Source organism: Carlito syrichta, unplaced genomic scaffold (genome assembly GCF_000164805.1).
Source record: "Carlito syrichta isolate Samal-C Ts95f unplaced genomic scaffold, Tarsius_syrichta-2.0.1 Scaffold101933, whole genome shotgun sequence".
Taxonomy (NCBI): Eukaryota; Metazoa; Chordata; class Mammalia; order Primates; family Tarsiidae; genus Carlito; species Carlito syrichta.
In genome coordinates, this window is record NW_007046029.1 from 388,389 (window position 1) to 414,689 (window position 26,301).

Consider the following 26,301-nt stretch of genomic DNA (forward strand, 5'->3'; position numbering starts at 1 on the left):
TTTAAAATCAAGAAACTTTGGGATAATATCTAACATGAAATATGACATCATATTTCTGAGTTTTTTTCTGTTGACTATCCATGATATCAAAAGAGGGAGCATGTGGCCCTGCGGGTTCTGGGGCAGAGTCCCCAAAGCCTGAGGCTAGTGGGCGATGTCTGATGCCTTGTGGGTGGTCACACAAGCGTGGAAGCATTCTTTACTTGTGCCTCAACTTGAGAAACAGAGAGCTGTGTAGCATCAGTGTATTCATTTGCCAAATGCTATTTTCATTTTTAATGGATACATTAAAATAGACATACATATTTTGGGGGATACGTGTGATATTTTGATGCATGCATCATAATGTATAATGATTAAGTCATGGTAATTGGAGCATTCATCACTTTAAATATGTATCGCTATGCTAGGAGCATTCAACTTATTCTCTTTCAGTTGTTTTGACATGTACAATAGACTATACACTAGGTCTTATTTCTTCTAGCTAACCGTGTCTGTACCTGTTAGTCAACCAATGTATTCACTTATCACATATTCTTTGATGCCCTTCTCTGTGCTAAGCACTCTCTCAGGCACCAGCAGCTCAACAGTGTTCCTGTCCTCATGGAGATTGTATCCGTGGCAGTGTTCCCGACAAAGTCGGCTTGACCCCAAAATGGAGTTCTTCTCCGTGCAGTGTTGGAAGCCAATATAGGAAACTGAAGGCAGGGTCACGCAGGGCTGGCCTTAATTCTGTGGTTCGCGAATTAGCTGCTCAGAGTGGGAGTGAGGGAGTTGAAATTCAAGGTTTCTTTGATGAAGGGGTTGAACATGAACTTGAGGGGAGTATGATTCATGTCTTTTCTGGGAATGGCGGAGATTTCCCCAAATTCAGATCACGTCCCTGCTCTCTCCTTTTTTGGTCCCACGTTTCCTGTTGTGGCTGCCAAGGGGTTGCCCTTTAGTATGGAACGTGTGTTATGAGAGGCTGTAGGACCTTCAGAGGTCGAACGAGCTGACTGTCCGACCCTGTTGGTCTTACCTGGTCAAGAGGGAACATTCTGTCCACAGGCTTTTCGGTTTCTTAAACATAAGCAGGGTTACATTGTTTGGAAATGCAGCTATGCCACGTTGGCATTACACTGAGTAACGGAAGAGGTAAGTTGGCAACAGTGATAAAATTGTGAAAAAATTTCAGTACTGGGAAAGCACATAGAAGGACACCCAACTCAGAATCTGGGAGAATGGAGTTCAACGAGAACTTCTCAGAGGTGGAGCCTAGAGATGGGTGGGTGCATGGTCGCCGGAGTGGAAGTGAGAGACCCAGTGAGGAGGCTGGGGTGAGCTCCCAAGTAGAGGAACCATCAGGGTGAGACAGCAGGAGTTTGGGAGGACAAGAGCAGGCCAGTCTGAGTGGAGCACGGTCCAGGAGGTAGGAGGGCTGGAGAGTGTGGTTGGTGGATACAGGCTCTCAGGGCCCAGGAAAGGGTCCAGAACGATGGGGATCATGAGGGCCTTCAGCAGACAAGGGACAGCACGGTGTTTCCTTCCTCACCAAATATCACTTTGGCACTGTGTGATGAAGGTTTTAGAGGAGTGAGTACTAATTTCGGGTCAGCTGCAATAGCACAAGCAGGAGATGGTGATGATGGGAGCATGAGTTGGGTGAGGAGGTAGAGGATGTCAGAGCAAAGGAAGAGAGGGATGGGGGTGAGATCTGAAGGAGATGGTCAGAAAAAAGGAAGGGGGTCCAGGGTAAGATCTGAAGGAGATGGTGATGACCTGAGCATGAGTGAGGTGAGGAGGTGAAAGTTGTCAGAGGAAATGAAGGGGGATCTGGGGTGAGATCCAAGCTCAGGCACCTGGCAGGGATTGGTGACACTGTTCATGAGATGGGACAGAAGGCGCTCTGCTTTATGTGTGCTTATTGTTACATGAAATCTCATAAGTTGAGGGAAGGTAGGTTTTCACATAAACAGTTAGGACTTGGCCATTAGAAGCATGGGATATTAATGGGACTACAAACAGGCTGTCCTAATGAGGTAATGTGAGGAGAATTTCATAAGAGGACCATTTCCCAGGATGAGAAGAGGGTGGAAGAAATGAGAAACAATGTAGAAAGCCTAGAGCTAGCAACAACGGGGCACACCCAACCTCAGGGCTGAGAGGCCAAGGGGGGAATGTTTAGTGGTCACCATCGTGTCCTGCCCAGGTCTACCCTCCCAGGCTGAAGTGCTCACTCCCCAACTGTCTGCAGTGTTCACGCTGAGGGATCAGAGCCAAGACCCTACCAGGGCTTTGCCAAAGGGAGCCAAGACTACCCTTCTCTTTAGGGGAACCAGCTCTAATGACTGGTTGATGTGGGATACAAAGTCCAACCCCCGTCTCAATTTGGGGCAAAAATAAGGGCCGTCGTGCCAGGACTCCTGTTGGATAAGCCAAGGACCTTGCTGTGACATCACAATTCAACTCTCCCTCCTCTCAGGTGTTGACCCCGAGAGCAGTCTGTCACCGATAGACCTCCTGTGCACAGCTCTGTGTTAGGGTATCTTCTCAGGTACCCAAACTAAACAAATGATCACCCCTGCCTATGATGGAGGGAGAGTGTAGAGAGGGCATGGCTTGTCAGTGCCCGTGAGCTTTAAGGGACACGGCATTTAGGGGCACTCCACCTGCTGGGGTCGAGGAGAGAGCAGGTACCCCGACCTCACATTCCCCCTTCTCCCTCACCTTCTGTCCACGCTTCCCAATGGCAAGTGGGAGCTATCTGGTACACGGCGTGTTATGTTTTAGAACTACTCATTTTCAAAAGATATATATGAGTAGAATGACAATCTAACTTACTGTCCAAACCAGGGCACTTTTAAGAAGAAAAGAGGTTGCTTTTAATCATTACTTCAGGACAACAGGAGTATACCAACTTCCCCAGACCATCCAAGCATCCATTTATTTATTAAGTCATTCAGACACTCAACACATGGATTACTCACTGGACTTCCGGCACTGTCCTGTGTCTTTAAGGAGATGTTGAAGGAGATGATAGACAGAAGTTTTGACAGATCATCTGAGACAGAGAAGCCCTGTGTGCCCTGGGACCAAAGAGAAAGAGCAGACCCACGGCCAGGGAAGGGAGAGCTTCCCCTTGGCAGTGACGCCTGGGCCGAGTCAGCAAGGTGACATGGCAGAGGAGAGGTGTTACCACGGAGGGAAGGTGCCAAGGCATGGGGACAGGCAAGAGCATATGTTGGGGAGAACCCTGTGAATTCCTTGGATTAACACAGGGAGCATTGTCTGAGGAGAGATGAGACATGAGGCTGAAGAAGAGTGAAGGGAGACTGGACTTGGTCAGCTTGCTGAGGTCACATCACGGGGACAGGTTGAATTCATGTCAGTGGCAAAGAGAGCTAGTTTTGATTTTAAGTATGTAATCAGAGAGGGGTGTGGTTATAATTGTGATTTGGAAAGACCATTATGTCAGTAGCATGGAAAGCGAGATTGATGTTGGAGGTAGAGTCTGGGAGCACCCCTGCCCATGGATGGTGACCCAGGTGACTACAGTGACCATGAGTATGAGGACAGAGGAGCTGGCTCTCAGGCCTGTTTTGATTAGAGGTTGAGCTGGCAGGACTTGGTGATTGATTAGGGGATAAAAGAGAACTGGAGGGACCACTCCATGTGTCCTGCATGGGACTGGGTGGCAGTGATGCCACTCACCGGGATGGCAGATGGGAGACAGTGCAGGCGTGTTAGCATGATGGTGGGAGCAGGGGAACCGGATGAATCCAGTTTCAGATGATGTGGATTCTCCACAAGGAGGTGCCCGGTAGCAACTGAGTATACTCCTTGCAGGCGGGATCATGGCACAGCAACTGAGGATGACCTCATCACATGGGATGGCACAGGCCAGAGCACGGGAGCTCTGAGACTGCGTTGAGTGCAAGGGCCAGAGTGTTGCAGTGGAAACTTTGATTTTTCTTGGATTCTGAGATACCACAAGTCATAAGAGTCAAACCAAGTAACAGGAGGTTTCCAGGTTAAAAATGCATCACAGAATCTTTAAAAGGAACAGAAATAGATGCCACACACACTTCCATTCCATGCAGTTTGAGTCCAAGCCTCTCTGGGCACAGTCTGAGATTCCTTCAGGTCACCCTCAGCCATCGACGTATGTGTAGCATAATGATGACCAGCTGTCTTTATAACCCTGGCTTGTGAAGTTGAATCTTTTTGCCTCTTTTGACACACAATGTAACTCTGGGGCATGATGAAAAATACTAGGGTTTTTTGGTCTTATGTGGTTGAACTCATAATTTCCTATTTTCTTTGACTGAATTACCCACCCTGAGAGTTCAATACCTGCTCTTGACAGTCTGGGAAGGCGTCTGTTGGGGCTGTTGGTCCTGAGGGGCCTGAGGCTCTGGGCCACCAGCTCTCTGTGGCTCTGAAACCCTAGAGTCTCCACCATGACTTGCTAGACTGGCTTGTGGTAGATAACACTGTATCAAAATGTCATCTTTTAAAAGACATTTTAAGCAAATTAAGACATCTTAAGCTAGCTCAAAATGTAAGCACCATGGTACTTCTGGAGCACAAAACCCACTTGCAAGAAAGGAAGAGAAGTCGTGGAATTTGCAGTCAGCCCAGGGCTGTGAAGACTGGCCACAGTGTCACCTCTGGCACGCAGCACTGTGAACCGATGTTGCATCTCTGTGGCAGCTTGTCAGAGTCGCACAAACACAGCTAACGAAGGAGTGTCTTCCACCCTGTGCCCACCTGAAGGGCTGAGCACGAGCTGTGGTCCCGGTGTTGTAGGAGCACCATCTGCAGACAGGTGTTCAAGGTGTGCAGAGAACTGTGGCAGGGCCGGCGCACCTTGTGCTGGGCTTTGTCCTGAGCGCTGAGGGCACCTTCTCAGGATCTGCACCAATCACAGCTGTCCTGCTTGCCAGCTCGTGTGTGGGGTGCCATCTGTCCTGCTTGCCAGCTCGTGTGTGGGGTACTCCCTGGGCGACGCCTCAACAAGCAAGAACCTGCAGCCCCCACCTCTTGTTGTTTCACTCCTGATCACTTTGTTTCACTGTCCTTTCCCCCTCAGCCATGTTAGGTGCCAGGGTTAGGCAGAAATTGTCCATTCCCTGACCAGTACCTGTCCCCGCCCCCTCTGTGCCTGACAGCTGTGCTTCTACTCAGGAGGGCACCGTGTCCTGAGGAAGAAGGGTACTCACTTCTGAGATTCCCCTGCAGTGAGTCGGGACCACATGTCCCAGCTCTGTCCATGGAGTGCCTGGCCACAGGCTACGGGGGTAGTCTGGGGATGTCTTACTGTTCTGACAGTGGGGGTAGTCACAGCTGGCGTGTGCCTGTGCCCGTTTCCCATCCCCCTTTTCCTTGAACATAGTCATGACATCTGGGACTACCGCAGTCAGCTTGCAACCAGGGTGACTGGCAGCCCCCTGCGGGTTGTGGAGCAACAAGAAGAAAGGAACTTGGCCTCCAGTGGCTTCTCTGAGCAGTGACCCAGTATCCCAACTGTCTGCCTCGAGCACATGAGCACAAACGTGTCGGATCTCTTCCAGCTGACTCGGCAGCTCACCGTCATCTCTCCTGCAAACACCCTGTCTGTCTTTCCCTCCACAGGGCCTGGGAGGCAGAGCACAAGCCTGATCCACCTCACCAGCTACTGTGGCTGGTGTAGAAGCCCCAGAACATGGCAGCAGGATGCCCCACCATGGTGCTGACTGCTCTGACCTTGGTGTTGTAACCCTAGATTTCAAAGAAGTACTCCACTCGGCCCAGAAACGCGGTCTCTTTTTGGTAGCTAAGTCGCTTTCTCATTCCTTGAGATGATTGCCTTAAACCTTCTCCTTGTCCTGCAAACTTCCAGCACCCTTGTCTCCCCTGACTTTTGGCTATGATCTCCTTTTATGCTCACTGAAAAAATAAGTGCAATCCGACGAGAGTTGCCTCATTTTCTGAGCCAGAGTCTGCAGGTAGACCCAAGATTCGTCTCCCTCTTCGTTTGTAATGAAACCCTTGATTTTTTTAACTAGAAACATGGCTGCCCAGTATGAAGACCAGACTCCTCCAGCTTCCCTTGCAGTTGGTCATAGCTACATGGCCAAGTACTGGGTAATGAAGCATGAGGGGAAGTATTATGGGTACTTTTCAGGAAACATTCCCAAATGATAACTAACTTGTGCCCTTTGACCCTTTTCTTCCCCTTCCTCTATTTTGCTGCCTGGCATAAGACAGTGATGGCTAGACCTCTTAGCAACCATGTTAGACTGAGAAGAGGAGGCCCACGCATTAGGGTTAACAGAGGCTGAGCTGGAAAGGGGCTGATGCCTAACAATTTATAGGCCTCCATACCAGCCCTGAACAGCCTGCCTCTGGACTTCATCTACATGAGAGGACTACATTCTGTCTCATCTAAACAATGTTCTCCCAGTCTTCTGTCACATATAGACAAATTAGTTCTAAGCAAATCCACCAGTCTCTCTATGTCTAGATTTATGTGCTGTGTCTTGTCCCTTGTCCTAATGGAGGCAGTGTTCCCTATCAAGGCCAGCCTCTTACTGAAGCCTTAGCTCTACAGCTGGATCCACTCATGCATCATCACCGTCTCACTCCTCTGTCATCCCTGACCTTGCATGACTGATGCAGCCTCCTCACTCGGTCTCTGTCTCACTGTGGTCTCCTCAGAGGCTGTCCTCGACCACCACACCTAAGGTAGCCCCTGTTGCTCTCTCTTGCATCATCCTGGCATATTTTGCTTAACATACTTGGGGCACTCATAGGCTCTCAATACATGTTTGAGTGAATGAATGAATGATGCTAGGAGTAGAGAAGGAGAGATGGGGGATAGGGGAGACCTCTCAGAGGAGCCCGTGTCTGAGCAATGTTCAACTTAGAGGAAAAGTGTCCCCAGAAGACACTGCAGAGGAGAGGAGAAGACATTCCTAAAGAGGGAGCAGCGTGTCCCTCGCCAGGTGGAGCGCTGTGTTGCATGTGGACACTGGTGATCATTCAATTGGAAAGAGATGGGGCAGTCAGGAAGATGGCAGGAGGTATCAGGTCAGACTGCCCTAAGGGAAACTAGGGGAGGTTAAAGGTGAGAGACATGTTCAGTTAATGGCCAGAGGCAGGTGGCCATGTAGTAGATGGACCAGAGGCCAAGAAGCCCAGCGTAGGGATGTGACAGAGGTCTAGTGGTGACCAGGAGGGCCTGTGGGTGCCAGAGAAGGCAAAGGATCCGACAGAACAACAGGAAGCCGAATCGGAAGTATGTCAACTGACACTTCTCTGTAGTGTGGCAGTGTGTTGTGATGGAAAGAGGCTTTGGGTCAGAGGCCGAATTGAACTTCATCTCCCTACTCGCGGTTGTGTGACTTGAGAAGTCACCGAACCAGTTATCCTCACTGTCCGAGTGGTGACAACATCACATGCTCCTTCTCATCATCTTAAGGACTAGTCAAGTCAGCTGAACTTGACAACACCCACCCTTTCTGGTGCCTGGCATGGAGCTGAATAAACATTACCTCCCTGCCCCCATCCTTCTCTTATACCCCAACTCGACTCCTGCAGGAATCAGACAACTGGAGGGCACACCTGAGTGGAGCAGCCGAGTCTTCAGGGTCATGGGCATGAGGCAGCTAGACTGCAGCTGGAGTTGGGCAGTGCTGTGACCTAGGGGCCTTCTGCCTAGTGATCTTCTAGCCCTACTGGGAGATGAGAAGGGAAACTGTGGAGTACAGAACATTGGAGCTGAAGCAATAATAAAATAATGCATCATTGTATTTTACTTACATCTTTATGACTTATTAAAAACAAAAATAAGTAGGTGGGACTTAATTAAACTGAAAAGCTTCTGCCCAACAAAAGAAGTAATCAACAGAGTAAATAGGCAACCTACCGAATGGGAGAAAATATTCACAAACGATATATTTGATAAAGGACTAACATCAAGAATCTACAAAGAACTCAAACAAATCAGCAAGAATAAAAAAAAATGGTCCCATTAAAAAGTGGGCAAATGACACGAACAGGCATCCTTCAACAGAAAATATGCAAATGGCTAACAAACCTATGAAAAAATGTTCAACATCACTCATCATCAAGGACATGCAAATTAAAACCACAACCAGGTATCCCTTATATAAGTTGAATGGCCATTATTATTATTATTTAGCTTCTGAACCTTTACTTATTTATTTTTTATTTTATTATAAAGATGTGGGGTACAAGTCAGGATACATAAGGTACATAAGTACAGGTACATAAGTAATGTATGTGCAGGTAAAATTTGGACCTCCACCTGGTCCTCACTTCCCCTTGTTTAGGATCAGGTACCCTTTGTGCTGTCATGTCATTTCCTTCCTCCCTTCCCTGGCAGTGTCCCACGACCACCAATCCCTCCCTTGTGCTATTGAAATTAGAATGGCCATTATTTAAAAATAAAAAAGCAATAGATGTTGACATAGATGCAACGAATAGGGATCACTTATACACTCTTGGGAGGAATGTAAATTAGTACAACCTCTAGGTGTGTATACACACCTACACACACACACACACACACACACACACACACACCATGGAATGCTATTCAGCCATAAGAAAGAACAAAATGATATCTTGTGCAGCAACTTGGATGAAATTGAAGACCATCATCCAAAGTGAAGAATGGAAAACCAAATGCCATATGTTCTTACTTATAAGTGGGAGCTAAACTAAGGGTCTGCAAAGACATAGAAAATGGCATAAAGGACAGTGGAGACTCGGGGGGAGGTGTGGGAAGGGCTGAAAAGTCACCTATCACAAGGGTCCCCAACCCCTGGGCCACGAACTGCTACCAGTCCACGGCCTGTTAGAAATAGGGCTGCACACGGCCTGTTAGGAGTGACTGGTGAATGAAGCTTCATCTGCATTTACAGCCACTCCCTACTGCTGGCATTACTGCCTGATCTTTGCCTCTTGTCAGATCAGCGGCAGCATTAGATTCTCATAGGAGCGCAAACCCTATTGTGAACAGGGCACGCGAGGGATCCAGGTTGCATGCTCCTTAGGAGAATATAATGCCTGATGATCTGAGGTGGTGATGCTAGCACTGGGGAGTGGTTGCAAGTGAGGTTTGACTGCATAGAGACTATAGCAAATCAATTGCTTGCAGATTCATATCAAAAACCTATCAGTGAATGGCATGTGAGTTGATATACTTCAATCGTACAGCTGCATCTGGTGGCAGGTTTTAAGTCAGAATCTGACACTTATTTTATTCTGCGTGTGGCTCACCCATTATTTTATTTACCACTTCCACCTGCACCTCTTTTTTTAAATGGCCAGTTGTATAATTATTTCATTATATATTACAATGTAACAATAATAAAAATAAAGTGTACAATAAATGTTATGCACTTGAGTCATTCCCAAATCACTCCCCCATCTGTGGAAAAATTGTCTTCCTTGAAACTTGTCCCTGATGCCAAAAAAGTTGGGGACTGTTGTTTGAATCAGAATATGAACAAGTTGTCTCTAATTTTGTCTGCAACAATTTCTCTCATTTAAAAAATGTTTTTTGTTGAAAAAACCATTCGTCTTATAGGTTTTCCCATAGTCCGGATTGGGCTGATTGCAATCCTGTGGTATCATTTTGCATGTCCCTCTGTCACCAGTGTTTCTTGTAAATGGGTCGTGGTTTCTAGAAGCTTCCTCAGATTCCATTCTTGTGGGCAGGAGCACTTCCTGTTGTGCAGTGGTGCGTGCAGGCTGCACGTATGTGCTGTGGACTTTCTGCCACAGCGCACAAGGAGGCAATGTTTTCCTTCTCTTTCATTGGTCCTGAAATAGATGAGGACTCCAGGTTTTACCACCTTGGTTGATCTTCTAGAAAACCCTTCACCGCCCTTCACCCCGTGGTGTAGCAACCTCTGATATTTACCTACGTACATTATTTCACTGGGGCTTGCAAAATGTGATCTTATAATTTTATCCTTTTTTTGCATTTATTAACTTCTATGAAGAACTTTTCCTTAGCTACTCTTTGGTGAGTCTGAAAAATGGTTTTCTAGGAAAAAGTAGAATAAATGCTTAATTCCTTCCTTCATTTATCAAATTTTAAGCTAATGTATTAATATTTTTGCGGGAAGGGGACTATTCTTAAGAATTTATGGGGCTTTATATGTTTGAAGTGTTTCAACCCCTGGTTGGCCCCGCTCACGCTGGCTTCTGAAAAGTACTTGATAATCTAGAAGATGCTTAACACACATGAGTCATTTGAGCCTCACAAGCCACTCCTTGAAGGTGGTTGTTGCTCACCAGTGTTTCAAGTGTGCAACTGAGACCGACCCGCTCAAGTCTGTTGTTCTTTCCATTTCATAAAAGGTGGCAAAGAGAATGAGTGCTGAAGGCGACTGCATTGCTCTACTATTTTTATTTTCTCTGGTTTTGAGATTAAACAGCAGACGTCTTTAACCAGTGGGAATATGAATTAAGCAATATCCACTTTAGAAGACGCCACTTGGAGCAACTACCGCTGCTAGTACTGTAACTTAGTAAATAGCCTCTCACAACTTTGTTTGTGAAGCATTTCCATTTTGATTACTCTGTGTGGGATCTACTGCTCAGATGTGTGTCATTTATGGCTTGCCCATGTCTGGGGAGCTGGCATTACATGCTGCCTAGTGTTTTTAATTCAGATATTCTTCTAGAAGAAACCTTAGCCTCTTATATTCCAACCCTAGTTTTAATAGCATAAGCTATTTCCTTCTTATATAGCTTTGTGGGCATAGTAATAAAATAAATACCACAAAATCACTGATGAGATGAAAATTGAGCTCCCTGCTTCTGTGCAGCCATGTAGGTAAAACAGTAATTGGCTCTGATAATAACTTTTGTTCTTACAAACCAAAGACTAAATGAGAGTCACATTTGATATATCTGCTTGTAATTACTATCAAAGGAGAATACAAAGTTTAGATTGTTTAGTGACTCAAGATAGATTAAATAAATTGCTATCTTTTCTTGACCAATTTAGGAAAAATTTCTGAAATTATTTCTGATATTTATCTTATTGTTGGTAAAAAATGATCATCTCCCAGAGAGTCCTTTTCTGCTTAATGGAATGATTAATTTTGTTTTTGTTTTTGAAATCGATCATTGATTTTCTTGAAAAATCTTATTACTGGGTCTGATAATGCAGCTTATGCTTATAAGTATTTTTTCATGCATCTCTATTGATAATTTGTAAGAAAATCTAGGTTTTGAACATATTTGGTAGTGGTTTTCAGTGAAACCATTTGATATGTTAATATTATTTAAATGTAGATGCCTTTGAAATGTTTTGAAAGGGGAAATTAATTCATGTGTGCTACATAGTATTATGCTGGTGTATATACATGCTTTGGAGCTAAAATAGTAAATATGAGAATATTAATAATTTACAATTATCTTTTAGCCTCCAATTAATGCTTTCGAAGCCAACAATAAAGAATTGGCATTACAACTATCATTTCTTCTGGGTTTATATTTACACACTGATTTCTTTTCAAAAACATCTATGTCCAGTGCCACCAAATTTAAACATAGACAGAACACGGCTGGACTTTAGGCCAGCTTCAGTGGAGATTCTGTATTTGGCCATTTCCTCCATGCTCCAGTCCTATGGCCACACGAAACTGATGGAACATAATACAACTCAGAAAACTGCAATGGCCCACTGAGCCCATGATCCAGAATTCAAAAGTTCTAACAAAGCTCAGACATGATAAATGAAGCTATTACCATCAGTTCTGTATCCAGAATACACATTTGAAAAACACCCTAATTACAGAAACCACATCCAGTCACTATAATACATATTAGCAATTTCACAATTCTTGGTAGAATGGAAATTATTTTGATAGTTTAATTAAGAGGAAAACATCACATTCAGGTATTATTTTCCATAAAAGAGGCCCTCAGCTTCTGTGCAGACACATGGGAGCAGTGCCATGGGTGAGGGTGGCCCACAGAAGCCATTTGTAATTAGGCACTGCATCATTTTAAGCATCATCACACGGGCCTCAAGGGGAAGGGCAGACATGCCTTGTTGCAACCTGTGTCCCTGCATGGGTTCAATAAAGTGGACAGTTGAGGGCAGTTATGTGGCAATTTGGCTGAAAAAATGCTACTTAAAATGGAAGGTTTGAAGCGTGTGTTAGGAAATAGCTTATCTAGTGTGCATTCTGCAGATATTTTTGAAGCCTCCTTGACTTTGACCTTAGGCACAGGCTATTTATGCAAGCTAGTCAAAGAGGTAGCTGGATGGTGAACTAACCTGTCTCGTTCCTATGACCATGGTAACAACTACATCAAATCACCCTCAGAACTAAGACACTTCACTGAAAGGAAATCAGATTCTTAAGTTGCTCACCATACTTCTAACCTTCTTTAAAAATAATCACATATTATATTATTCAGTTTACACATCAGTAGAGACTGAGAGCACATGAGTGGTTGCCTGGGCCTGGGGGGAAGAGAGAATAGGCGGGGTGATTGCTAGTGAGTACAAGGTCTCATTTTGGGGTGATGAAAATGTTTCTGGGATTACATAGAGGTGATGGCTGTGAACACACTAAGATCCCCGAATCACACACCTCGAAGCAGTGAATTTCATGGTAAAAAAGTCACAAAAGCTTCAAAAGTTTTTGGTAATGTCTTATTCACTAAGTGCCAAGTTATCTTTTGGCCTCAAATCCTAGAATGCCAGAGCTTGGGGAGAGTCCCTCAAAGGGCCCTCCAAGTCTAGCCACCGTATTTTACAAATAAAGAAGCTGACTTTCAGAGAGGTGAAGGGACTTACCCAAGGCTACTCAGCAGTCCATGGTAGAGCTGGCACCAAGGTGTCCTGACACCCACCCAGAGTCCCCTTCCCCACCTCTGTGCTGGCCACTCTTGAGATGTGTTTCTAAGCATCTTAACAGTAACTAATTTGAATCCTTTTAAATTAAGGAGTAAGTGGTTTGAACAAGGTGCTTTTATTTTTTCTAATGAGAGTACACATTATAAATAGCCAAATCACTGTGCAGGAGTAGATACATTTGTTGTGGTAAATTTACCAGGTTTCCACGGAGATTTACCTGGAAACGTCCCTGGAGGAGTGTGGCCATATCGGCAGACCGAGGGAGCCCTCTACTTGTATATTTGTAGTACAGACCTCATTGATGAAATCCTTGACCTGGAAAGCTAAAAATAAATCAAGACCAGGTATCTAGTCCTTTGTCCACTTCGGTTGGTTTCTAGCATGATTTCTGAGAAAATATTTGGTGCCTGAGGGTACTTTGTGTGAGCAATCGAATCTCAAGTAAAATCTGCAGAAAGTTCCTTTTCTGTGAATAAAAGGGACTGATTAGCATTCGAAATAAAAGATCCAAATACATTTGTTTCCAGTGATGACATTAAAATAATTATTTTCAAAGAACTTTATACTCCTTTAAGGATATCAAATGTTAGCAAGCATTTCTGTTCATCGGCATGAAAGTTGCATTGTTTCTTTGTTTCAGCAAAAGATAGGCTTGAATGTAAAAATCATGCAAGATCCAGAAAACAGCCACCACAGAGCTGCTGTAAAGGCCAGCTATGGAATCAGTTTGCCACATATTAACCAGAGAAAAGCCCGTGTAAGTAATGAGCTCTTTAACGAGCTCTTGATGTTTTGTAAGAATTAGTCATTTATTAGCAGTGCAAGCTATCTTGTAGATTTTAAGTAAGGCTGTGATCTTTTTGTCTTTGGAATTCTGGGGGGGGGGGGTGAACCAAGTGGCTTCCATTCTGTTTATAATTAGAAATGATTAAGAAAATGTAAACCTATTTTAAAAGAACTATTTGTAGCTCATTCACATTTCTGTATTTATTTGACATTCCTAATCTATTACCATAATTTTAACAAGGAGGAAATAATTTACAGACAAAAAGAATTAATAGAGAAATTTTAAATATTTTATTTGATAGTAGGTTTACCACTAGAAGAATCAGTGCTGTCTGCTTCAGTGCTGTGTACTCATACCATATGCAAATATTTAAGAATATTATTCTAAATCTGAAGCAAACAGGGACTAATCCTTTATGTCAGCAAAATAATGAGAGGGAAAAACACTCCAACGTGGACCTGCGTGAAGGGAGCTCGAGTCTGTGTCTGTTTTTGCCATGAACTTGCTGTCAGTGTGTCCCACTGTGCTGTGGGATTTTCTTAGAATGAAGAGGAATGCTTCATTGTAACTGGGAAATTATTTGAGATCATTTCTAATGCTAAAAACAATTACTGAGGTGGCATCTCTACATTTTTAAATACGTTTTTAACCTTTGACTTCTCTCAAAAGCTCTGAAATGTATGCACTGGTGAAATCAAAATGAAAAGCAAGATTAATTTCAGGATTACATCACAATGCCATTTCTAACTAGCATAATCATCTCGTAGATTAATTTTCTAGATTTCCTATGTAGACATTGTGAACTGCCTACTGCGTTCATATAACTCTGAAATAGATTTTCAGTTTCTTTATCTGTGCTTTATGTCATTCTAACAGGTTTGGTTTAAGAGCACTTTATCATAGAAATACTTTTATAGCCCAAGAAATAACCCGAAAGTTAGATATTTTTATTCCCGCTGAACCTTTACTTAAAATGTCACTGTGAATAATGTGAAAGGGTTTTTATCTGCTTCCCATGAGCCCAAAGCCCTTGAAATAAAAATCTTATTTTTCTGGTTGCACAGACAGAAGCAGATTTCTCTTTGTTGTTGCTGGTTTTCCTCCTCAACCCAGAGTTAATATTGTCTTAACTGGAGGAGCGCCAGGACTCTAGCCCAGGGCAACTGTGGCCTTCATGCAAACTTTTTCTGATGATCATTGAAGTTTAAAAGCCTTACCTCTTTAGAGAGGATTATGCTTTGCCTTACGAATCTGTATGAAGATTCAGACTTGAATTAATGGGGAGTTCAAAATTTGCGGCAGGTTTTTAGTCATTGCTGGTATTTGTTCTAATTTCCAAACAGAATGCGTGCCTTGATACTGTGTTTATGTACTTTGAGCAAAAAGGATTTGGGAAAGCACTTTCGCTTTTATGACATATAGCTAATGCACAATCATTTACTATATTAAAGATTCGTTTTTTCATAAAACTTGATCCCATAAAAATCTACACCAGAGCAATTATTTGAGCATTATGTGTATTTGCTCAAACTATTGGCCTTTCGATGAAAGTAGTAAGCTGACCCTATCATTTGACGTTGATATATGATGGTACTAACTGAAAAACAGTATTTTTCATTTTGAATATCTAAAACAGAAGCATTGTGCTCAAAGTCCTGTGAGAGAAGTATTCAGGTATTTGGTTTTAATCAATCATGTAGCGTATTTGTGAATAATTGAAGTTGTGATTTACCACTTACAAAAATGGGTTTAAAAGCACTTACCCAAACTAGAGCCATGTGTCTAGCATTGTGATGTATAGTTAATTAGCAAAGCAGCATCAAGGCTAATCGTTTTAGAACTACTCCAAACACTCAAAGGGGATTATTATTTGGCTGCCGAGGGCCATGTGTTTCCTTATTTCTTATGAAACTCAATCAGCTTGTCAAAAGCCTATAAATAATCTTAGGCATTCTTGCCAGTGCAGATTTGAATATGTATCCAGTTGACATTATTCAGTCCTAGAAACTGGAATTCTCTCCATCTTGTGAAGACGCATCCTTCCTGATAATGAGGGCTGGTGCAAGGAATTTAGTGTATGGAAAGCACATAGAACCCTAAACATTCATGACACAAAACTCTGTAACTCTGTTATGTAAAATGAATGTACAAAAAGGTATTAATGGGGAACTCCCTGGCGATTTTGTCAATATCTTAAAGCTGCCACTGAGTAACAAACCTCCCTCTCACTTGCATGTGAGTGGATCCTCATGGGGTGAGGAGACGGGAATCCCTGGGCCATTCACATTGGCTCACCACATCTAGTTGCAGCTAGGCTTAGTAACACAGCACGTTACAAGATCCACAGAAAATTTGACTTTGATTTATTTGTTTTAAATAAAAAGTGTTTCTTAAAAGGCTTGAAACATGGATCTGTTAGCATGGATTTTAAAAGAACGATTATGAATGCATAACAAAATAGCCGAACAAAACATTGCTTTGAATTGCTGCACAAATAACTCTGATTATAAGTGTTATGACCTAGAAAAAAATCATAAAAACATTTTTCTTTTTGGCAAGAAATGAGTTGCTGTAGAATTATACCAGTTCTTTGGTCCCACTTTCCAAATAAATAAATATATAATGCAATGTAAACTTAGAATCTTTTATTTATTCATGAGGTTGAATTTAATACCATTATGATTTCTAGATTTTATGAGTCATATGTTATGCAGTGTTTTCCACAAACTTAGTTGGGTAGCGACCACACTTCACAAATCATAGTTTCGTTCTTTACTGTTTCACTTGGGGTATACATAGTCATCTCTGTCTCACTGAAAGCATAGTCATTTCTGAAATGATAAAGTCATGGAAAGTGAGGCAGTCGTGTTCATGTCAAATGATTAGAAGAGGCGCAAGAAGAAGGAGTGGGGGTGGGTGGGGGTGGAGAAAAAGGACAATTTCAAAACATGATTGTGTTTTAAGCCCATGCATATGGCCACAATTACAGTCACAACATAATTTGGCAACGATAGCAGAATTAGATTTAAACAAATTGATGTTACACTGCAGTAATTCAGAATGTGCTTGTTGCATTTATAAACCATAACAAGAAGCAGAGTGAATTAATAAGCCCTTCTTGTCACTAAAAATAAAAAAGGGAATAATTGCTGAGATGGAGTGAACTTAACAGATGACTATAGTCAGCATCCTTCAGCCTAGATATGGAAAAGTGAAGGTCACCCCCATCTCAGATGACAAAGAGGGAGCATTGTGTTGGTAAACAAATTAATCTTTTGAAAGGTCACCATTTGTTTTAAGTTTTTATCCAGTTCTTGTCATCTGGAATTGGAGATTGACTGTCATTCCACCAGGCAGGGGTGCAGTGGAAGCAGACGAAGCCGCTTCTGTGCGCGTCAGCGTTCGCTGTCAACACTCGGCGCCTGTCTGGGACGCCACGGGCCGCTGGTCTACAGCTGTCTCCGGACAAGGGTGGAGGCCCGCCCCGAATTCCAATAAGATGGGCCGCTGTTCCGCCTGCCGCAAGCTGGCCCGATGCCCACAAGTGAAATGGATTGTGGTCCAAGCCAGCAATTATCTCTTTTACTTCCTTCTGTGCTGCTTCTGTTCCCTTTTTCCAAAAACAGATGTGGGTATTCACTCAAGTTCTGCATCCATTCTTTCTTGCACCTGCTGGGGCAGAATTTTGACAGAGGTGGAGTTGGAGGGAGCCAGCCGACAACAGTCAGCTGTGATTTCTTGGAGAGCAGTTTCAAAAGAAAAACGTTGATTTTTTTCAGGAAATGTGGAGTCAGCATCTTGGCCCCCCCTCCCTTTTCCCAGGAGCATTTGGTAAATTAAATTAGTTGAACAAAAGGAAATCGCTTTAAAGAAGCTCTGAGATGCCATATTCTATTTATGATACGCAGTCATTACCCAGGGTCTGCGCACAGTAACCCGCTTCTCTCGTTTAAAGGGGGCCCTCTCTTCAGATTGCTCGGGAAGTTTCCAGAAAAGCCGTGTTATCCATGTTTCTTCTGATTCCTAGCCTGTAGCATGTGCTCCGCCAACATGGCGGGGGTGGTGGTGGAGGTGGTGGCTTGCCCTGGTGTGCTGCTGTTTGGAATTTCAGCCCTGCATTGGCTTGGAGCAGGGTAAGGCTGAGGATGAGGATGCCCTGCGCCCTGGGCTTGTGTCCGGCTCTCCCACCAATCCAGTTGACTGAGAGTAGGCAGAGGCAGTCAGAGGCTGTGTCCTTATCAGATAGCGTTCACAGGAAATCCAGCTGAGTGTGGGCTCTCACTTTTTTAGAATGCCCTTTTTCCTGAGCTTCTGAGCTAAGATCCTGCATGCATTCCCAGACCAACCCTGTGTTGAACTCAAAGCATGTCAGCTCTTGGCAGAATGATTCTGGGTCAGACTGCCTGGTGTGATTCCTTGCTATACTAGAAGGGACCTCCCAGGAGCGGTCCCCATCTCCTCACGTGAAATGTCCATGATAAGAGTACCCATCTCATAGGATTATATTGAGCTTTAAATGAGATCATTTGAAGCACTTAGCAATGGTCCTGGTACAAGAAGTGCTCTGAAAAACATTAGTCATTCCTACTGGTAGTTGTCATATATTGCATTGTGCCATTATTTGATATTGCCATGTAAAACTTTTGCATTGCAGGGATCAGCGGAAAGAGCCAGAATTTTGGGGGTGCCTTCCAGGGATACCATTTGATATCTCCCATGATGATGCCTTCTTTCTCACACAAACACGGGGACGGGGACCCTACTGTCTGTTGTGTGTCTGTCTGCACCTAGCAGAGTTTTACACATCCTGGGTGCTGAGGAGAGGAACGATCTGGCCTTTCCTCTGTTCTGTTTCTGCATGGAAGCTACATAGCCTGATGTCAAGTCTCGACGTGCAGTCATGGTTGTGCTGTTTCCTGGCTGCCTAGGAAACCCTCCTTCTGGGCCATTTGATGGGACTCACCTAGTAATCCCCCATCCACTGGATTCTTGTTACAACATGGCCACTAACTAGCTAGCTACTTCTAGGAGTAAGTTACTCTGCCTCACTCTTCATTTTTCTGGTTTGTAAATGGAAGAGGTAAGATGGGGAGGCCATGTGATATGGGGGTTGGGTTTGGAGCTGAGTGGGTTGGAGTCTGGGTCCTGTCCACTGCTTTCCAGTGGTTGAGCCCTAGGTAAGCAAGGTGACATCTCAGGTCCTCATTTTCCTCTTGGGTAAAGCCAGAGTCATGATGCCTATTGGACAAAGGTGTCATGGGACTTACAGATGATATGCTACCATTGCAGGCACACAATAGGTGCCTAATAAGCTGCTTGCCTTCCAGAAACATGAAGTAGTATTAAAAATCTCTTACTCCCTTCTCCCTTCCTCACGCCTGTGCTTTTAGAAAAGAAACTGATTTGACCCCTTTCACACTCTAGTATAAATAAGTAAGAGGACTTCATGCTCTGGGTTTTAAATTGTTGTAGAGAACTCCAGTGAGTTTCAAAAGGCTTGTAGGCATTTAATTTGCTTTTCATTTTATGATAAATATTTAAGCTATTTTAAGTATAAAAAAGAACAATACCGAATTTTAATGCACTGGATCATTAGTAGGTTAATTTGTGCTGTCAGGTTTACTCGGGTGTGTGTGTGTGTGTGTGTGTGTGTGTGTGAGAGAGAGAGAGAGAGAACACATTTGAATTTCCTTTAAAGGTTTTCTTATTAGATAAGGTGTAGCTTTGTAGCAGTCATACTTTGAAATTTAGTTCTGCTCATATACACTCCTATGATAATCACACAAATAAATAAGCCAAGATTAAAGATTAAATGAGTGAGTACATCTAAAGGTCTTAAGGCAGTGCCTGGCCTCTAGTACTCATTCAATAAACATTATTTGGTAATCATAGTGGAACACATGTGCTACCATCAGTTAAAAGCCAGACAAGTTCTGTGGTGCCTAGCTTTGCTGCAACACGATTACAAGTATGTTTTATCAGCTATACAATTATGATAATACATGTTGCATTGTGATAACATAGCAATATAGATTGTTTCATTGCTCAGTTTAAGTTTAAGCTGGTTCTTACATGATTTGAAATGAGCTATATAATCTTTGACAGTTCAGGGTTGCAATGTTACTTTGTTTATAACTACACAAACAGATGAAAGTCAACAGAAAAGCATACTCTCAGGACTCAACATGTGAAACAAAAGTTAGATGGTTGGGGAACTCTGAGTGAATATCTAAAAGAGAAGGGTGCCAAGATACCTGAAAAGAAATTTCAATGGAATGTGATGGAATATCTTAAAATGCTACATGACATATTTGAAAAGTAATTTTGGTCATTCATCCCTTCAATAATAATGACTTTCATTTAGTTTGCCAGACACTATACGAAGTGCTTTATGTACACTATCTTATTTAACTTTTATACCCATAAAGTAGGTGTTATTTTTATAACCATTTTAGAGATAAGGAAACTGAAACTAAGATAAATCTATTTGCCTAAGGTGATTCAGTAAATTAGGGGAGTCAGGATTCAAATTAATTCTGAAATCTATTTGTCAAATCTCCCCTAAATGACTGCTTGTCAACTATTCCTTAATCATTAAGAAAATGAGCAATTGTTAGATATCACTAGTGATTTTATTCTGAAATGAAAAAATCTTACTAATCTTGAAAACTTTTGGATCCTTTTAATTGAAGAAAACCCTGAGATTATAAGTGCCATAACAAATTGTTAACTAGTTGAAATCACTTTATCTGTTCCCCTCAGGATTTTCCTCATCATGCAAGCAAAAACAGTACATAAATACATTGTATGCTATGATGGATGCGAGGCTACAGTGATTATTTATGTGATTTCACGATTTGCCTTCATCAAAACAGCCTCATTGTTTTAGTGTTGATTTATATTTATATAAATATAATCAGAGATCTATTATGTCAATATTTATAGTACAGGTTTGTAAATATTTATATAATATATAATGTAAATATATTTATAAATATATACATATAAATATATCCTACTATATATACTTATTTATGCATATAAGGTTCAACATGTAAAATCATACTAAATTCTTGTAAAACTTGTATTTACATATCAGTATTCTATTTCAGGTTGCATTTGAAAAACAGGTTCTACTGCTGAAAATAATCTGAAAATCTTTGGCATTGAGTATTACCTCTTCCATGAACATTTACTTTTTAACAAGAACAAATTCTCTACTTAATTAAAACAAAGGAGGTAGGCTCCATTAAGAGATTACAAACCTGAGTGGATAGGGAGAAGAGGGATTTTGGAGGACCTAGGAAGAGTGCCTCACACTGCTTGGAAGTCATTCCCGGTTGACAGTCACCTGCTAGCGGGACTAGGCCTCTCCCTGCGGCTCATTTTTCATTTGCGCCTTTCACGGTATGACTTGAGCTTTGGACTTGAGTTATACTAATAGATGGTGTTGCTAGTCTCATAATTAATTCCACTTAGAAGAGCCAAAAAGTAGATAGACAGGGAGCCTGAGTCACATCTATGACCGGTTTAAGGCACAGGGCTCCAGGGACAGAACTTTATTTCACCATCATTGGTTTTTGTGTATATTATTTTATGCATTTATAAAAGCATGATTCTGAGAAGGAGCCCAGAGGCTTCACCGGGCCACCAAAAGGATCCATGATGCCCCAAAACTTAGACGCTCCATGCTGGATCTTTTCTTTCACACAAATACCCAGTGTGGGGCAGAGTGTGCATTAGAACAGAGAAGTAGCCTCAAAAACCTGTGTTCTTTACAGACGAAATACTCACTTCTCTTAGTTGAGGGTACAGAGAATCTACCAGAAAGTGGATGTATCTAGACTGCCAGGCAGATTTCTATAAGAATTACATCTCTGTGAGTAAAAATATGAGATGCATGCTTCTAACTACTGCTGCTCTTCTATCACTCCAGTCTGGGCAACAAAGTGAGACTCCAACTCAAAAAAAAAAAAAAAAAGCATAGCCTCTCAAGACAGTAAAGAACATGTAAAGTCAACCCAGAAGATGTTAATTGAGAACAGAGTCTTCTCATTAGTTGATAAAGTTGGGGCATTGTAGCTCCAAAATACCAGATTTGTATAACCTTTTTACTTTCATTGGTGTCTTCCACAATAACCTGAATAAATCTGTTTGTGATTGGCAGCTATGAGGTCTGAAAGTAGACATGCACTCTTTAGTGGAAAGAGCTATAGACGGAGAGTCTGAGGACCTGGGTTTCAATCCTGCCTTCCACCACTGCTGTAAACCAATTTCTCTCAGATACATCACTTAGTCCCTCAAGACTGAGATTCCTCATCTGTATACCGAGTTCAACTGGTGTGTTCAGAGTCACCGTGAGGGCCACAGCCTTGGTGATGTGTCTCCCAGCTGAATGCTCATTCTGGTCCTTGTGGACCCAGGAGATGAAGTGGTGATGGGTAGTCTCTCCAGGAGATGAAGTGGTGATGGGTGTAACTGATGGGTGGAGAAGAGCCTTAAGGTCAGTCTTAGAGGAATGCGGGCGTGGCTAGAGGAAGGGGCGGCACTTTAAGTGCCAGAAGCATTAGGAGCCAAGACAGGTAGAAAACAGTGAGTCGCAGGACAAGTCTCAGAGCTGTGACTGATCATCTTGAGTTTTTATGAAGGGGAAGATCAAAAGATGTGGTTGATGTGGAGGCCAGTTGCTGAATAGCCTGGAATGCAGTCTAATTGTGTGGTCTCCACCTGGATCATAGAAGGAAGGGCTTAAGCAGACAGACAGCTTCTGAAATTAGATCCTTCCACAGCTGCTCTCCCTGAAGGGCAGCCTGAACAAGTGCAGTCCCTTGATGTCCTCCTTGGTTGTGAAACTTTATTTCCTCTCCCTTTGGTTACAAAGCAATAGTGCCTTCTTGAATGGCATCATCGCCTAAACCTGTCAGGTGTTCATGAAACTGCCTCATTAGCTTTCTACAGGCAGTGCCCTCCCTAGCCATTTGACGCAGCCCTCTGTACTTTCCTGAGTGGCCACTCAGAACTGGCCAGTCTAGCTGGATGGCAGAGACTTCCTCTCAGCACCTCTCACCCTCTGTCTTGGTGCCAATTACTTCCCTGGGTAGTTCAAAGAAAGTGTTCTCCAGGCCACTCCCATCTCACAGGTCAACATGTCTGTTTTAGAAACAGGAGGAGGCCTGGCTTTTCGATATGATAATCCTGGTGTCTTGTAGGGAGCTGGCTGGCTACTTAGAGCCCTCTAGATGGCTTTTACATTAGTGAGCCCAACGTGTAACCTTCCACTTTACAGGATTAGAGATTTGATTTTGCCAGAGTTGATCAATCTCTTGGGTGCAGCTGAACTCACAAGAGACTGATGTACAAACTGGAATGCCTCTTTATGTATTCCCGGGAAAGCAATAATGGTCCAGCAGACCTGCATGTTCAAGTCAGTCTGATCTGATGAGCATATTTTGTTCTTATTAGAAAGTACACAGAATGCCCAGTTAGACAGCTGCCCAGTGAACAGGGAAACTGACTAAGGGTAATGAGTTGGACAGTCTCACGGTGAGCAGCACCACACGTTCATAGTCTGATGCTCCCATCTGTGAAGCTGCACCTGCCAGCGGGACACGAGCATATCCCTGTAGAGGGAGTGCTGTGTGGGCACTGAGAAATTCTGACTCTGACTCAACTTTTTATAACAAATAGCCACTATCTGCTTGGGCTTGACTGTGAATTATGTTGTGCTGTACTGAGCAGCTTAGATGGCATTAATCCCAGTGGAATGAGTGATATCCCCATTTCCCTGGTGAAGAAACTTCAGCTTAGAGAAATTAAGTTGCTTGCTTCCATCATTCAATGAGTAAGTGGTAGAACCCAGGTTCAAATCTTGTCTGAAATAAGAGCCGGTGGAGGTCTTAACCAATGCCTTCCTTCTCACCAGTTTCCTACTGTAAAAGACCACCCTCCTCCAGCTGATGTCTTATGTCTTTGATAACACTAATTAGACTTACACTCCTTTCTGGAGTCTTTTAAATCGGTTTCTACATGGACCTGACCTCACTGATCATGTGTCTTTTTTTCTAGTTTAACACTCAAAGTTGGGTCGGGTAGTGGCACATCCTCTTGTCACTGGTCTGTACTTCCCATCTAAGTAGGTACACCATCCAGAGAAGGAGAAATCCTGACTGCAACAAACAATATATTAGGAGGGGAAAGACAGATAAGAAGAGAGACAAGGGAAGTGTTCTTAGGAGATTTGTAGGAAAGAAACCCTGTTTCCTGTATCTCCCCATGTTTCCCCAAACCCTAGGACCCACTTAGAGCAAACGGAGTCTCCTTTTTCCATGTCTAGCTGGTGGGAGGCCCAGATATCTCCAATGGTTAGAATCAAATGTACTAAGACTCCTACATTCTACTACACATGAACTCCCCTGGAGACCTAGACATTTTGATTAAGATTGTTCCTAAGAAAACTCTCTTCTGAGTTCCAGATTGCCCTTTTCCATTTCTTTTTTTTTTTTTAAGTTTTATCTAACTGTAGTTGAATTTTTATTTAAAGATCAATAAGTGGCCACGTAAGTGGTGATTAGATACTGTTAACATGGGAAACTACATTCAAAACTGCAATTTCTTAATTTTATAGCAAATATGAAAACTAAAATGTGTTATAGCCTTTTCTATCTCTAACTCAAGAAAAGGCCAATCCTTGTAAGGCTTGTCAGGAGAGTTACAGAGTGAAAACAGACAGTGACCGAAGAGACCGTAGGAAAATATCCCAGCATTGTCTTCTCCACACGTTTAAAGACTTAAAGAGGAACTCTATACCTATTTCTAGATTTGGCTTTTTGTTTTTTAGAAACAGAGTCTCACTCTGTCGCCCAGGCTGCAGTGCAGTGGCACAATCACAGCTCATTGCAGCTTCAGCCTCTGGGTCAAGCAATCCTCCCACCTCAGTCTCCTGAGTATCTGGGACTACAGGAGTATGCCACTACGCCCAACTAATCTTTTAATTTTTTTGTAGAGACAAGGTTTTGCTATGTTGTCTTGGCTGGTCTCAAACTCCTGGCCTCAAGTGATCCTCCCACCTCAACCTCCCAAGGCACTGAGATTACAGGTGTGAGTCACCATGCCCAGCCTGGGTTAGTTTAACATAACCATAACTTGGAAGGTGGGGGGAAGATTGACTTTTTCAGCAAAGAATTTTCAAAACTGTAGCCTTCTTACTTGTGGAATTATAATTTCATTTAATTTATGGAATTACCATTTCATCTAAACATCGAACTCCTGGAAGACATGCCTGTCACCATCTTTCTACCAACTTGGGCTCAGTATTCCATTTACCCATAGTTTCAAGTGCAGAACCTAATAGAAAGGAAGATAAATCCCTCACAACCTCCACTTTCTGGAACACTTGCAGGTCACCTAACTGCTTCTGCTTCAGGCTGTGCATTCAACATAAATGCACCATCTGCTCAGGAAATGCTGCATGAGTGCTAGGGAGTCTCTGAGTTGCGCCCTGTGTTAGGTCCACTTTCCAGGGTGATCTCATGTCATCTTCACAGTGACCCTAAGGGGTTAGTACTGTTGCTATTTTCATTTTACATTTAGGGAGGCTGAGGCAGAAGCAGTTAAATAAAACTTGTCCAAAGTTACTACCTAAAAGTAAACAGGTCCTGATTCAAACTCAGCCAGTGTGGCATCCAAGCTAGTTTTAAAAATTCTTGTTCTGTACCATCGCCCAGGGAGCCTTGCTGGTGGTGGTTTTGACCTGCAATGAGGGGCAGTTCTGGGACCCCGTCAAAGAGTGCTTCCTCAGTGGCCAGGGAATTTGATGAAGAAATTTCTCTGCTCTGTTCTGGGTAGAAGTAAAATGTCAAAGTAGTAGTAAGTCCTTTGTTAACTCAAGGACTAGACCGAGAAGAGGAGCTGGTAGTTTTAAGATGGAAATTTCCCCTACTAGAGTATAAGCTCCTTTGAGGGCCAGGACTGTATCTCTGACTTCAAGCACAGTGCTCAACACTGTTAGGGTCCAATAAAATTTGCATTTCTTTGTGTGTATGTGGTTAATGACTTTGAATAACAACTTCTTAAAGACCTGTGTAATTAACTTAGACTGCGTTAAGTTGACTAAGTAAGGAAACACCATGTATCTCATTTAACTAGATACTCCACTTTTTGGCCATAAAGATGCCTTCCCAGATCTCTTCAGGTGGAATTAGTTTTTCTTTGCCCAGGCCATCACAGCATGCTTTTAAGGCATTCATCTTGAATTGAAAGAAGCCTTGGTATCTTTTCTCTTGTTTGTTCACTTTCGTATTCTCTAGGGCAAGAGTCCCCAACCTCCAGGCCGTGGACCAAATGGCCTGTGAGAAACTGGACCGCACAGCAGGAATTGAGCAGCAGGCCAGCAAGTGAAGCTTCATCTGCATTTACAGCCCCATCGCTTGTAGTACTGCCTGAGCTCTGCTTTCTGTCAGATCAGTGGTGTCAGTAGATTATCACAGGAACCCGCGAACCCTATTGTGAACTGTGCATGCAAGTGTTCTAGGTTGCACACTCCTTATGAGAATCTAATGCCTGATGATATGAGGTGGACCTGAGGCGATGATGCTGCCAACTGGTTCCTGATGCCAAAAAGGTTGGGGACTGCTGCTTG

General features: G+C 43.0%; 1 protein-coding gene across 1 annotated transcript in view; it reads left to right on the plus strand.

Moving 5' to 3' along the window:
* The window catches only part of LOC103267066 (IQ domain-containing protein H-like), a 76,415-nt gene that overhangs the window by 28,547 nt on the left and 21,567 nt on the right, over window positions 1–26,301 (plus strand). The window contains exon 6 of the mRNA XM_008064674.2: window positions 13,518–13,634. Within this exon, the coding sequence (XP_008062865.2) occupies window positions 13,518–13,634 (117 nt within the window). The remainder of the gene's footprint in view (window positions 1–13,517; window positions 13,635–26,301) is intronic.